The sequence below is a fragment of the Electrona antarctica genome (assembly GCF_951216825.1).
Source record: "Electrona antarctica genome assembly, chromosome: 15".
Taxonomy (NCBI): Eukaryota; Metazoa; Chordata; class Actinopteri; order Myctophiformes; family Myctophidae; genus Electrona; species Electrona antarctica.
Window position 1 is genome coordinate 15,034,064 of NC_136796.1, and position 14,561 is coordinate 15,048,624.

The 14,561-nt window shown below is 42.8% G+C and overlaps 2 protein-coding genes across 6 annotated transcripts; one reads left to right on the plus strand and one right to left on the minus strand.

Moving 5' to 3' along the window:
* The first annotated feature begins 90 nt into the window (after positions 1 to 90).
* On the plus strand, positions 91 to 7,298 carry LOC306937804 (uncharacterized protein). Of its 3 annotated transcripts, XR_013791657.1 has the most exons (6): positions 91 to 390; positions 1,536 to 1,766; positions 2,874 to 3,068; positions 3,253 to 3,420; positions 3,636 to 6,752; positions 6,817 to 7,298. XR_013791657.1 is itself a non-coding variant. In XM_079521769.1 (5 exons), the coding sequence occupies exons 2-5, from the start codon at positions 1,563 to 1,565 to the stop codon at positions 4,746 to 4,748; spliced, it is 1,680 nt and encodes a 559-aa protein (XP_079377895.1). In that variant the 5' UTR covers positions 91 to 390; positions 1,536 to 1,562; the 3' UTR covers positions 4,749 to 7,298. The 3 variants fall into 3 exon arrangements, 2 of the variants coding, with proteins under 2 accessions (XP_079377895.1, XP_079377896.1); XM_079521769.1 differs by having other exon boundaries at positions 3,636 to 7,298; XM_079521770.1 differs by having other exon boundaries at positions 91 to 270; positions 3,636 to 7,298.
* Positions 7,299 to 7,301: 3 nt separating this feature from the next.
* nelfe (negative elongation factor complex member E) lies at positions 7,302 to 14,146 on the minus strand. Of its 3 annotated transcripts, none has more exons than XM_079521771.1 (11): positions 14,029 to 14,146; positions 13,065 to 13,149; positions 12,185 to 12,254; positions 11,801 to 11,946; positions 10,505 to 10,579; positions 10,376 to 10,413; positions 9,979 to 10,265; positions 8,894 to 9,038; positions 8,333 to 8,387; positions 7,823 to 7,925; positions 7,302 to 7,606 (listed from the first exon to the last, which is right to left on the minus strand). In XM_079521771.1, the coding sequence occupies exons 2-11, from the start codon at positions 13,134 to 13,136 to the stop codon at positions 7,527 to 7,529; spliced, it is 1,071 nt and encodes a 356-aa protein (XP_079377897.1). In that variant the 5' UTR covers positions 13,137 to 13,149; positions 14,029 to 14,146; the 3' UTR covers positions 7,302 to 7,526. The 3 variants fall into 3 exon arrangements, with proteins under 3 accessions (XP_079377897.1, XP_079377898.1, XP_079377899.1); XM_079521772.1 differs by having other exon boundaries at positions 14,033 to 14,127; XM_079521773.1 differs by having other exon boundaries at positions 14,023 to 14,074.
* Positions 14,147 to 14,561: the final 415 nt, after the last annotated feature.

Here is a 14,561-nt window from a genome sequence, read left to right on the forward strand (position 1 = left end):
GGCAATGTTTTCTTATGCCAATAAAGCTATTTTGAATTGAATCGCTTTCCTCGGGTACTGCAGAAAGCACGGTGACACAAGACAGACAGATCAGAAGTCAGTCTGCTTGTGTGTTTTGTTCAGGGGACCGTTGCAGGACTCGGCTCACAAAACCGATTCCGAGTCAGTTGACGGACAGCGAGTCGCGACTGAACCGTTTGGTTGTGTGTGTGCGTGTGTTATGATGACGGAAGGCGAACCAAACCAGACGGGCCAGAAGTAAACAGATAGGTGTGTGTGGCTATGTATTAAAGATGTTCCACTCTTTAACAGCCAAGTGTTGAAAGGTTGAAGGCTGTCGATCATTTAAAAATAAATTTACAACATCACATCAGAGAGAGTTCACCGCCGGTGAGTGCCTATAAAATGTGACTGTTCTTCTCTTGTCTCATAATCAGCCAGCCATGCAATTCAGCAACAAAAAAATAGCTAGCTTGCTAACCTTCAATGGGCCAAGTAACGTAACGTACTAGTGCTGCGCGCAGAAAACAGCCGACCTAAAAGCTCACACAAGTTGACACAACTGTCGATGCGACGCTTTGTGGAGTTTGTAGATCGGCTATTTAAGCCTATTTTCGAAATAAGGCTTTGCTTTGGGCTAGCATCAGCAGCACAGAAGGTGTTGTTGGGGCTAGTCTCATCAGCATTCTGGGATGGTTTAGGGTCAACGACAGAGTAGAGTAGAGCATCTTGCAATGGGTCTGGTCCACAAGATTCGATACTCCACCAAGATACCCATGTACCTGTCTAGATACTTCCTTAATGTTAACGAAGTCCACACCCACAACACCAGAGGGAGTGCAACGAACCATGTACAACCCAGATTCGGCACAAACAAGGGACTAAATTATTTTCGCTCCTATGCCACCAAAATGTGGAACGCCCTACCAACAGTCATTAAGACATGCGAATCCCTTGACTCCTTCAAAACCGCTCTCAAAGGGCACCTACGGACGGCTGCAATTCGAAACTGGCCCCCGTAAAAATCTGAATCCCCCCTTTTTTCCCTCACTGTATGTTTATTTTCCCTTTTTACCTCTATGATGAATTCCTGTTCTGTTCTTTGACTATATAGAAGTGTCTATTTGTACTTCTCTAAATGTTTTGATGAATTGAACATGGTGGACCCTCTTGTAAACAAGTGTAATGCTTAATTGGGTCGTCCACTCACAGTTAACAGTCTTTGTATTGAGTTTGTGCTTGAAATGTACTGTAATTCTGCAAACTGTTAATAAATATTTCAATCAATCAATCAATCAGCATGGAAATACCCCAGCAGTCAGCCGCATGCTTGAGATCTGTTTTGGTCCAGTTCAGCATCACTTCACCTTGGAGATATTCTTTCTTTTACATTGCTAGGTTACTCCTCAATAACTATCTCTCAAGCCCACACGTCAAATCAGCTAATAAATAAGATGTTCATGTGTTTTCTGATGTTATTACCAATGTATTCACCCCCCATACTGAGGCCAACTTGCTACACCTGTTTCTTGTAGTTGTACCCCAAGTCATAGAGATACAAGATGGAGATGCTGTGCTTCCGCTTGCCTGGCCACGGGGACACAACCCTGAATCACATGAATTCACTGAGGTCCCATCAGCATTTCTGTGATGTCACCATTGTCGCCAGCAACAATCAGACATTCAGAGGTCATAAAGTGGTGCTGGCTGCCTGCTCACCGTTCCTAAGGGACCAGTTCCTCCTAAACCCTTCTGCCAAGCTACAGGTGGGCATGATATAATAGATGTTAATATGTTATGTATGCATAGTGCCCCAGACAAGATGCAACTAACTAACTATACTAAGCAAGCATGCAACTAGATATACTGTAACTCAGGCTTTCGGGTTGAATGCATCTGTTATGTACTGTATATTCTACTCTGCGATTAACCAGTCCAGTCACAAGTTAACAGCATCCCAAGCAGAACATTCAAAAGCCAGGACAACGCTCCACACGTCCCAAACTCTTCTCCCTTCTGGCTCCAAAACTATGGAATGAACTTCCCATTGCAATCAGAACTGCAGACTCACTCCCAATTTTCCGCTTTAGGGCCGATTCATACTCCTATTTTAGAGCCGAATAAAAGTCTGTTCGGCTCTGTAGAGCCTACAATGTGACGTCATTTGAGGTTCGGGGGGGCGGGTATACCGTCCTAAAGTCAGCTCTTCGGTGCTACTGAAAATTTCTGACGAGCCGAAATCATTTCGGCAGTACAGCGCCGAAACAGCGGTAAAATAGGAGTATGAATCGGCCCTTAGTCTGAAAACCACCTCTTCATATTCCATCTTAGCCCACACCACTTGCCCTAGCCTCGACGACCTTCAGGTGCATGCAAAGGTTCAACTTATGTAATTTAGATAGCATTTTATGTAGACATAGCACTCTATAGTGTATATGCATAGTTTCATTGTACAGATATTCTACTCTTAGCTTCCTTGTGATTCTTGATGACAATTATTATGTATTACCAAGTATTATTGCTTACTGAAAATTGCTCTGGATCAAGAGCGTCTGCTAAATCCCTTAATTGTAAATTGAATTAATAAATGATATTCATTGTACAAATTTTGAAAAGGGTATTTTATAATTTTTATAACATACCAGCCTCTGAGAAATAAAATGGCTTTCCATGAGGAATGCCAAGCATACCTACCTGTCAGCCAGACTGGACACACACCCACACCAGTGACATTTGTAGGTTTATATAAGGTCAAGTTTTGATGTTGGTTACGTCATTAGATAATGTAGCCAGAACATGGACATCTATCTGTCTTATACCTCTGCCTCTCACTTTTCTTTTTAATGTTTTTCATATTTCATATGTACATACAGGTGTCAATGCTGCATAGCTCCACAGTGGTTTGTGACTTGCTCCAGTCCTGTTACACCGGTGTACTGCAGTTCAACCCTGAGGAGATTGTCAACTACCTGACAGCTGCCAGCTATCTGCAGATGGAACATATCGTTGAGCGGTGCAGAGGAGCCCTAAAAAAGTACATGCAACCAAGGACACCCAATTTGCCAAGGGTCAGTCACTTAACACTATCTGACTAAATAGTGGAAAAGTGTGTATTGATATGATGTATTTTTTGTACAAATTGTGCCATAATGTCACGCGAGGCACATCTCTGTCTAATCCTTGTTTTGGTTCCAGTTCAGAAACTGGCTTATCACTGCAACAATATTAACAAGTAGTGTTATTTTCTTCCAGGTGAAGACCGAAGAGAGCCAGTCTCGCCCAGCAATTGTTAGTGGCAGTGCACCCCCTGTTGGCCATCCACCCTCTGTGCAGCCGCACAGCCCTGTATTATGTTCCCAGGATGTAGAGGATAACTCTGACAAGTGTCCTAGTCCCTTGCTGGATGAGACAACGATTAAGGTAAGTGTGTGAATTTGTGAGACAGCAAAGTGTGGCAGGAAGCTGGTAAATTCCAAAATGTAGTGATTAACATGATTGTTTTTGTATGTAACAGGAACCATATCTCTCTCAAATCCCACACTTTATCAATGCTTATTTTAGTGGTTTGTACTATTGACATGAATTTGACATGAATCAGGAGGATACTCAATCTTCATTGTCAAATGCTGTTCCAGGTGAATGGCTCAGATGAGGAGGAGCAGTCCTCCAGACAGGAGGAGTACGGTGTGTACACTGTGTACCTCCCTGAGGAGGAGGAGCAGAACAGGAGAGACCCAGGAGGGGGTCCCTCGGACGGGCCTCAGGGTGCGTGTTACTCGGAGACAGACGGCGTCTTAGTTGGAGGAGGTGAATGTGGCTTGAATCCCTCAGAACATGATATTAATAACTCAAGTCTGTCAAGGGGAGGATTCGCAATGGAAGGGCTTCGTGCCTTCAAGCGTCGACCGTCAGAGCCTAAAGTTGCCCGCGGAAGAGGCAGGGGGAGGGGTTTCAAGAGGTGGAAGTGGGTCGCGTCCCAGGAGAGGAGGCCTCAAGGCGTCCCTCCCCACCAGGACATGTGGCACCTAGCCACCTCCGGGATTGGAGGTGGCTTCGGGTTGGACTACAGCCAAGAAGGGCTAAAGACGGGTAATTACCTGTCGGTCGACCTCCCACAGATGGACTTCAGTATGGGAGAGGCTCAGGGAGAGGAAGTCACGCCATTGGCTGCAAACAGTATGGGACAGTACCCCTTGGACGAGTCCAGTAACGCCGGAGAGGGGAGTTCTGGACTGGGCGCGGTTCCCACAGACGAGGGAGGGGACGAGTCTGTGGCGGTGGTGGGGTCCACCTCCAGCGCTTCGGGGCCTGTGATCTGCGAGCACTGTGGGATGACGTTCCCTTCTGTGAGCTCCCTGACCATACACTCCCGCGCCACCCACATGCTGTATTCTTGCCCCTGCTGTGGCAAGCACTTCCACCACTCTGTCAACCTCACCCGGCACATGGCCGTCCACCGTGGAGCCGGCAAGTCCCACCAGTGCCCCCTCTGCTACAAGACCTTCACCCAGAAGTCCACTCTGATCGACCACATGAACCTGCACAGTGGCGAGCGCCCGCACCACTGCGCCTACTGCCACGCACGGTTCGCCCACAAGCCAGCCTTGAGGCGCCACCTCAAGGAGCAGCATGGGAAAACCACGGGTCAAAACTCCTTACACGAGCAGGAAGAGAGGGAGAGAGAACAGGCTGCAGAGCGAGTGAGAGAGGAAGAGCAAGAATGCCTGGTCACTGAGCAAACATCATAGTCCATGGTGGCATTGGACAACTGGAAGGTCAATGAGAACAAGAATACAATAGAATGCCCCAAATGTTTGAACACTCCAGACTAGACCAGAAAGCAGCCACAACTGAGGATTTTTTTTATGTTTCATCTAAATTAACTACAGCTGTGCTGGGAACAGCTTTTAAAAAGGCTTCTAAAATGTTTCATAGAAATAAAGGTTATTCTACATGAAAGGGTGTTTGCAGCCAGTCTCCAGCTCCACCCAGTCGATACATTAGAAAAATCACACCCGTGTGAAGTGAGGGGTGCTAATATATTAAAGTCTAACTCATGTTCATTAGGTGATGTAACGCCATTAACAATAAAGAGACAATGACGTAAACGACACATTATGACGTACATTTTCCCTTCATTGTCAATGCGTTTACAACTCTAAACTAAGTGAACTAAAGACAAACATTAAACCTGTGTATAGAAGGGGCTAGCACCCCTCAAAAATGCTACTTTGAGTTCTGAGCAGCACTAAAGATTGAGTTCAGTGACAGTGTACCTCCAGTCAAATATTTCTGCCTTCTCTGGTTGTTACCTTAAAATCTTTTGAAATGAATGAAATTTCCAATAATCGTGATGGATCATATTTTCAGCTGAAGGAGTGGGATATATTGTACTTTTTACCTCCCCGGCCTGAAGCAACTTCTAAACATTGACTATAAAGTTTATCATTGATGAACGTTATAGTATTGAAGTCAGTCTTCATTCAATTTGAAAAGTGTACATAATATAATATTTGGTGATGACAGGGAAGCATGGGGCTCAGTCTAATCAAAATGCTAGACAATAGTCTGCTAGACAAGTCAAATCTACTTGAAACATGTTACTGGAAAACAAACATGATGTTGCATAATCACTGATATGACACTTCTTTGGAAGAAGTGTCAATACATACCGGTAACAACCTTGGGGGAGGTAATAAAGTACTATATGCCTACATTTGGACCATGGAATTTAAATGATCAGAAACCTATTAGAATGTGTGTATGGCATCCACACACAATCTAAGGCCCAAACTGCACCAGATTCGCTAGTTGCATGAAAAATTACCCCCAATGGCAGTTGCAAGGAGTTGCAACTGCCATTGACATGTAATAAAAACGGTTTTGTTGCAGTTGCATTGTTGCGGTTTGGGCCTAAAGTAGAGGTTTTGATGTTGATGCACATGGTTACAGACTTCAGTACACAAGGCTGGCATTTTACGTAAGAAGTAGTTTGTTAATCCCATGTTTCTTTGCTAGTGAAAGTCAGTCCAGATATCGATCCTGTCCTATATTGGAAATGTCAAGGGCAGCTCTGAAAAGTCACAAAAACACAATATACAAGATATGTAGGTCAATCTCTTTCTTACTGACTGGCAAGTAGTGACTGTCAATATGGACTACATAGTTTGGGTAAAAATTATGTAATATGGCGTAGAATTAAAAAAAAAAGTGCCTCATGTAAAAGTGTAAATAAAATAACTGGAGTCATCTTTTTGGGAACTGCTTGTCTAAAATATACTGTGTACATATTTTACATAAACCTCACGAGGGTACACACAGCAACTTCATTAATTAACATTTGCCATATGGCCTACACACAGCAACTATTCATTAATTAACATTTGCCATATGGCCATTTTGACAAATGTGAGGGGTGTTTATTTATACTGTGCCAAATTTATACAGACTGCAGAATCTGGAAAAGTAAAGTGCCAACCTGTTGTGTCAGGAGAGGTTTGTCCTCCATCAGTTGCATTCTTAGGGCAGATTCACACTGGTCCCAGGTGCGCACTCGGGACCACTTGGCAGATGTGATGCCGTACCCAACCATTCCCGGGACCGATTGAAGTGTACTCGGATATGAATAGATGCAATGTGACATCGTTGAATGAAGTGTACTCGGGTGCGGAAGAATCAAGGCTAATGTGAATCATGGCCAGTGGGGACCAGACAATCATATTCTGGAACAGTTTGAATCAAACAGACTCAGTGTGAATCTGCCCTGAATTAACCTCAAGTCAGAAGCTGTCGACAGACCTCACCTACAATCTTTAGAATGCGATATAGTCTGGAACTACACCTCCTGAAAGCAGAGAAATGAAGCCGTCCTATGTATCTATAATCTTTAAAAATATATTTTTTATTTCCATATTTCCTAAGCATCAAGGCAAGCTATATTATGCTTAGACTACATTTATTTACAGTAGGGCAAAATGACAGAAGTCATACCCCAACTCATTACCGGTTCCGTTGCACAGATGGAAGCATTTGAAAATTGTGTGGAGCTGTCAACAATGTGGCTCAAGAGACTACAACTATGAGAATACTCCTGGACTGATGGCATAATGATGCATGACACTTGTTCTTCCCAGACATAATGTTGTATAGAACTCGACATGTTATATAATTGTTGAGATCGTTGAATGCTGTATCCCATGAAAACAAATGGTTGCTGTACACATGTTAAAGCAATGAGACATTACATTTGTAAGACGTAAGTTGCTATTTATGTGTTTTTGAGTCAAGGTCTCACAAAAGTGTGTAAAACATGTTTTTAGTGGACTCCACAAACCAAAATATCTGGCTTCAAATACAAAGCAATGATATACAAAGTTACAGTTATTTGACCATGTCACTTAAAGTAGCCAAAAGGACCTCAGAGATATTTTGCATTTCTCCTGAAACAATGTCACAAAAAATAAAACTCAGCTAGCACAATAGTATACAAACTTAAATGCGGGGGGTGGGGGTCGACCATTAGGTTCTCATAGAAATAGGTTCTCTTCACTATATACAACTTGGTTCCTCTTGTCTCGATATGAGCCTTTGGCACTGTTCTGCACAGCTGTAAAAACAAAAGACAGTGGTGAAGGCAAAGAAGTTAAACCAGCAAGTACGGTGACACTTACACATAGTCTAACGAACATGTATGACAAAATCAATGTATATTCAACTGGAAGTTGATGCTATTCGGATTTTCAGTTGAGCATACGTTTGGTCGCATGACATGATAATTTGATGGACTTGTGCCTTAAAAATGCAATTTCTTTTCTTTTTTTACCTAAGGAAGCCCACACTGATTTTCCAGTAGCTGCATCCAGCATAGGCTGTTTCCTGGCGATGCTAACTTTGATGTGAATGTCTCCAACAGTGGTTCCATTCAACTGTAATAAAAACAAAAGTAGAAGAGATTTATTATATTCAAATTACAAAAACATAATCACACAATGTTTTTGTGCAACATTTGTTTTACAATGTAACTAACGGCCATTTTATATCAAAGAGTCACAACATGAAATTAAATTGCTGAGTCCTTGCAAACCTTTTTCTTTTTTTTTAAGATGTGTGATTGTGAACATTCTAAAACTATCTAGAAAACAGAAAAGGTGTTACACACATGCATTAAACTGCTTCCATAACATCTAATTTTTCATATGGGCTGCACATTCCTCTTGAGATGCCATGACCTGGCATGAGATGTTCTGAGACGGTTCACTTATTCTCTGTGATGTTCTACTACGCTTTTGTCTCTGAATGAATCTTTGCGCTGAACTGGCCCCACTGTACCAACCTCAGCTACAGCTGTGTCAGCAGACTCCATCTTCTCAAAGGTGATGAATGCACAGCTGGGAGACAGAATCAGAAATGTCATGTAAAATACAAGAAACGTAGACATTTTTGCCTGATTTATACTACGTGGGCCTGCACAACGCGTGTCCAGGCCCGGTGGGTGGAGACAATGTTATAGGGGGCATTTGCATAAGTAGAGGGGGCAGCCATACATTTGCATACCTATGGGCGCTCGGTGCCTGTCTGTGCACTGTGGTGCGTTCTGTGCTACTGTAAGTGGCGTGCGCCCTTTGAAAACAAATCTTGACTGGGTAAAGGTGCCTCCCCCCCCCCCAGGCACCAGGCCTGCGCATGTCGTTCACTGAAAATACCCAAGCTCACGGTGCATTGTGACATGTTGTGAGGTTGTATATCAGCTAACACTGGTGCACAACAGAGTATAAATTACTCTTTGCAGTCTGCAATCTTATTTTACAGTGCAATATTATTCAGTTGTGAATATTATGAATGCATTTGCAATCACAGATGTACAACAGTGCTTTCGGTTTTGATGGATATGTACTTGCGTGGGTTGTCCACTCTCAAGTCAATGATGTTGCCATGTTGAGAGAAGGCAGATCGCAGGCTGTCCTCCACCAGCCCAGAGCCATAGACATACACTGTATTTCCCTTACGTGCCCCTCTCCGCTCCGGGAACGAGTCTGACCCTAAAGAGACAGTGGAAGGAAATGACAGTTACAAGCGTTTTTAAAACCTTTATTTAGTCACGAAAGTCTTGCTGGATATTAATCCTCTTTGTTTTGTAATGCCTGATTCACACAATTGCACATTACTGGACCTTTGACTCCAAGACAAAAACTTCTTAGGTGAGGGTGGGAGACCATTAGAGATGGAGAGACACAGAAGGGATAATGGCAGAAAATCTGACATTCTGTGATCATTAGCATGTTCAAAACCCTTGATGTAACTAAAAAATCACACCCGTGTGAACTGAGTGGTGTAAGGTCTTATATAGACTGATCAACTGTGGTCTGACGTAATGTCTGACGTAATGAAATCACACCCGTGTGAACTGGCCCCTGGTGACCATAGCAACCATGCTCATTTTTTGGTACGAACAGACACGTAAACTAACAAAGCTGAAATCACACCCGGGTGAACTGGGTGACCATAGCAACCATGCTCATTTTTGAGTGGTGTAAACCACTCCTACAACTGGCTTTGTTAGTTTACGTGTCTGTCTGTCTGTCTGTCTGTCTGTTCGTACCAAAAAATGAGCATGGTTGCTATGGTCACCCAGTTCACACGGGTGTGATTTCATTACGTCAGACCACAGCTGATCAGTCTATATAAGACCTTACACCACTCAGTTCACACGGGTGTGATTTTTTTGGTACGGACAGACACGTAAACTAACAAAGCCAGTTGTAGGAGTGGTTTACACCACTCAAAAAAAGCCAGTTGTAGGAGTGGTTTACACCACTCAAAAATATGTCGTTTTTCCCCTTTGTGAACAGCTCCTGCCTGCCCCATTCAGTCAGTGGCCCAGACACTTTCTATTCACTTTTTTCTTCAACAAGTCTGGGATCCGAAGTTAGAGCTAAACTAACACAGAGGCCTTTTGCAGTGTATATCTATTCTACTCACGTCTGAATGGTCCATCTCTGTCTCTTTCTCGGTCCCGCTCGCGTTCCCTGTCTCGGCTGCGGTCCCTCTCTCGGTCCCGATCACGCTCCCTGTCCCTGTCCCTGCCTCTGTCACGGTCTCTCTCTCGATCCCGCTCTCTGTCTCTGTCCATCTCTCGCTCACGGTCCCTATCGCGGTCTTTGTCCGGGTCACGGCTGGGCGGCGGCGGCGGCATTCCCCCTACGACCTCCTCCTCCTCCTCCTCCACCACCCGAGGCCGTTCACCCCGTTCACCAGGGGTTACAAAGCTGCAGGAGCACAAAGCGAGAGATGGTAGAGTGACCCGTATAGGCGTATACACTGTTTCAGATGATATATGAAACGTGATCAATTATGTATTGAAGATTTGACACATTACCTCTCATACAGCGATTTTCTATGGGCTCTCTTGATCGCCTAGAAATGTGGAAAAATATAAGTTCTTGTTTTATGCAGTGACAATATAATCTGCAGTTATTCAGGCTGCATTACATTTGTTCTACCATACCTCGGCTTGTTCTTCATCTGTAGAGATGCTCCTTTGGAATGGTAAGAAAGCTGGAACTGAGCCTTTCTCTGGGTCCTGTGGGGAATGCGGAGCCATGTGAGTACAAATAAAATCACACTTGTGTGAAGTGAGGAGTGCCTTTTTTATTAGGGCACTAGCCTATATAAAGCTTTTGTCCACACACGTCTCATATTTGCCATTGGCAATGAAAGGAGAAATTAGGTCATATGTCAAATATGACAAACATTAAATGCCATTGACAATGAAGGGAAACTTTACGTCATATGTAGTCATTATACAAATTCAGTTTTTCATGAGATGAATCTGTATAATGGTAAGAGGCGAGCACCCCTCACTTCACACGGGTGTGATTCCTATATACAGCTTTTGTCCCCGCCATTGAAAATGTCATATGTCCGTCAAATATGACTTGAAATTTGTGGCAACATGTAGACGAGCAAATGGGCGAACCAATCACAAATTCAGTTGTTCATGAGATGATGTAATACAGTATGATGATGTATAATGATAAGAGCGGTTAGAGCGCCCCTCACTTCACACGGGTGTCATTTTTGCTTTTGTACGTCACAGCCAGGGGGAGTCCATAGACTTGGCTGCTACATGACGAGGTGGCAGTCAAGAATATCGACTTTTTATTCCGGCCAAGTGACGTCTTACATTGTCATTTAGTGTCCTAAACAAACATTAAAGACTTGGCTGGCAAAACAATTTACGTCATAACTTAACTTTAAGTGCTCTAAACAAACAAAAAAAAATCTCATAGACTTGGCTGCCAATGCCTGCCATATGACGTAATCTTCAAAAGATATGTAGACCACTTTTTGGAGGCGCTAGCGCCACTCAAAAATCACACTCATGTGAAGTAAGGTCGCCCACTGTATTTATATCGGCTTACGTCGTCATTTAGTGCCATAAACAAACATTAAAGTCCATAGACTTGGCTGGCAAACGGTTTACTTCATAAGTGCTCTAAACAAACATTGTAATATCCTCAAAGTCCATAGATTTGGCTGGCAAGCGATATACGTCATGAGTGCTCTAAGCAAACATAAAAATCCCATAGACTTGGCCTACATATGATATAATCTTAAAAAGACATGCATTGGAGGGGCTAGCGCCCCTCAAAAACATGAAATAGGTAGAAATAGCCACAATTTGTATTATTAATGTTTATAGATTTGCTATCCATTTGTGGCAGTTCACCAAGACATAGATTCCCGAAACCTACAATGGAATATGAATATAAAATCCACACAAATCCAGAAATAATCTCACCTTGAGCTTGATCTCTAGTTGTCGAGACCGTTTAAAGCCAGAGTTTTTGTTCTCCGACTTGATGGCACTAATGGCCCCAGATTTGATGAGCATCTTCGCCTGCTCTGTCGCCGTTGCCGTGTCAACCACAGGCTGGTCGGACAACGCTACAAAAGGAGGAACATTTCATGTAATAACATGTTAATAAGCTATAACACAAGCTATAATTGCAAGAGTGCAAGTCATGGGAAAACTGAAAACTAGGACTCATCCTCCCACTAGAAAGCATTCTAATGATGATTGAACAATGCCACAATTACCTGGATACGATTATAGTACAACAAGTGACTCTTTCATTAAATTGCTGAGCAACTTAACCAATTCACTTAATGTATTGCCTCTTACTTCGTTTCAAGCCACTCTGATTGGTCTGGTTGGTTGAACTCTGCTTCTTTAAAGCCTGAATGGCTTTTTTCTGAACAAAGGACAAGACAAAAATGAATGCTAAAGACCTGAGGACCCACCCGATTCTACAAATGTCTTCTAAAACAGTTTTCTCACTGGTTCTACTATTTAACCCATTTTGGCCTGACGTCAGAATTAAAAAATGTCTTCTAAATTCTTACAGTTTTCTGAAATACCTCATGTTTCTGTATCAGTGGTCTGTACCCAAAAATGATATGTAATTGGCCACGGACCCCCATCTGAAAATATGTTGTTCCAGGGACCCCCCCCCCCCAGAAGCAAATATTTTAGTTAAAAACGTTCACTCTGAAAGAATATATAAAGATTTGCTCCACATTTTCACGATTTTTCAAAAATAACAGATCTACAAGCTCTACAAGATCTACAAGCTTTTAGATCTGCTATTTTTCAATAGCTAAAGTGTAAAATAATGCTTAAAACACCAAAAGGGGTTCCCACCCAAAATGGGTTAATGTCAAGGACCCCCAGAATTATATGTATTTGGCCACATACCCCCCATCCCTAAATATTTTGTTCCAGCGACCCCCAGAAGCATTCTAGTTAAAAATGTTCGCTATTAAAGAATATATATATATATATTCAAAGATTTGCACACATTTTCATGATTTTTCAAAAATAGCAGATCTACAAGCTCGTAGCGTGGCACTCTGCGTTGCGCTATGAGCTTACAGATCTGCTATTTTTCAATAGCTAAAATAATAGTTAAAGTGGTTAAAAGCTAAGGTGACACAGATGCATTCCAGCCAGGTCTTAATGGATAGACAGTGTCCAATTAGGGTAGTGTGTAGTGCAATAATACCTTCTTTTTGAGTTTAACATATTTCTTCTGCAGGGACTCCTCTTCCTCCGTCAAGGCGCTCGGGAAAGCCATGATGACAATCCCTCTGGTGAAGAGTAAAGCCTAATTTATACTCTTAGTATGACCGAGTCACTCATCGGTCCAAAAGAACACATTGTAAGCCTTAACATCAGTTATTTTCACCAAGTGAGATCGTCGTTGGATGGAGTATAATAGACATTTCACAGAATGCATTCATAGAATGCAATTTATTTATCCTCCATGTTGGAAGAAAACAACGTTTGCTATGTAATGATATGAGATGTACAGTATATAAACATACAGACACAGATGTGATCATTTGGTGTGTTGTGGTTATTGGATCGCTTGTAAACAAGTCACAGTGGAACTGGAACAGTCATTTCATGGTTTCCTATAGCTCTGGTCCATAGCCTTCTACTAGGGCAGAATCGTAGAAGGCTATGGACCAGAGCTAGGTTTCCTAATGATTTACCTAGCCCTAGAATGGCTGATTATTACATATACATTTCATGCACATGTTATACATGAAATTACAGCCACTAACAGTCATTCTAGGCTAGGGCTATGCTTTACCTACTATACAAATGAATGCAAATATGCTGTGCATGGATTCCTGGATTTTAATAAATATAATTATTTGGAAGAACGAACAAAATTAATAGCACTAACCACTTTCAATTAAGTATCACTAGTTTGGGCGGGAAAAGGGAAAATGTTTATTTATTTTAACAAACAGGGCTTGACCCAACCACCAACCACAACACTCGAGCAGCTCATAGCCAGCCAGCTACCGTTAGCTAGTTTGAGACAAAAACAGTCGGGGAAGAAAAGAAAAAAAGACACAGCTGAAATGTTCTAAACCAGAACGAAAAAGAACTTCTACCGATGTATCAAAAACACGTAAGGTCACGACTTTATAACTTAATATTAGACATAAGCTTACACACAAGCTCAGCCACCGATGATGGATCTGTCCTCCTCTTTCTTCTTCGTAGTATTCTCCTCTTTGGAGTTTCCGGCAGACTATAGGCCCATAGTTGGCATATTGCTGCCTCCCGCTGTTGGTCATGGGTACTGTTGTCCTATGGACGGATGCTGAAGTACTCACTTCAAGTTCTCAGACTTTTTAGTTGGAATTAAGAACCCCATAAATCTGAGTGTACATTTTATTAAATGTTTTGTAATACATTTTAGAGTAGCCTACTAAGCCTAGCAAAAAAAAAGAATTACCCCCCTTTTCTCCCCAATTTAGTCGTCAATTAATTCCACCCACACACACACATTTCTGTGTTGTCACGGCTGTTGTATCCTACTGACTCACCTCACCTGCCAGTGAGGAGCCCCCACTGGGAGGACTTGGGGCCTTCGTCCTACTCCTCCCGCCCAACGCTCCCTGGCCTGCTGACAGCCTGCAGGAATACATGCAATGACCAATATCACCCTCGCGGCCTCGCCGCCTGGCTTCCCTCCCCTCCC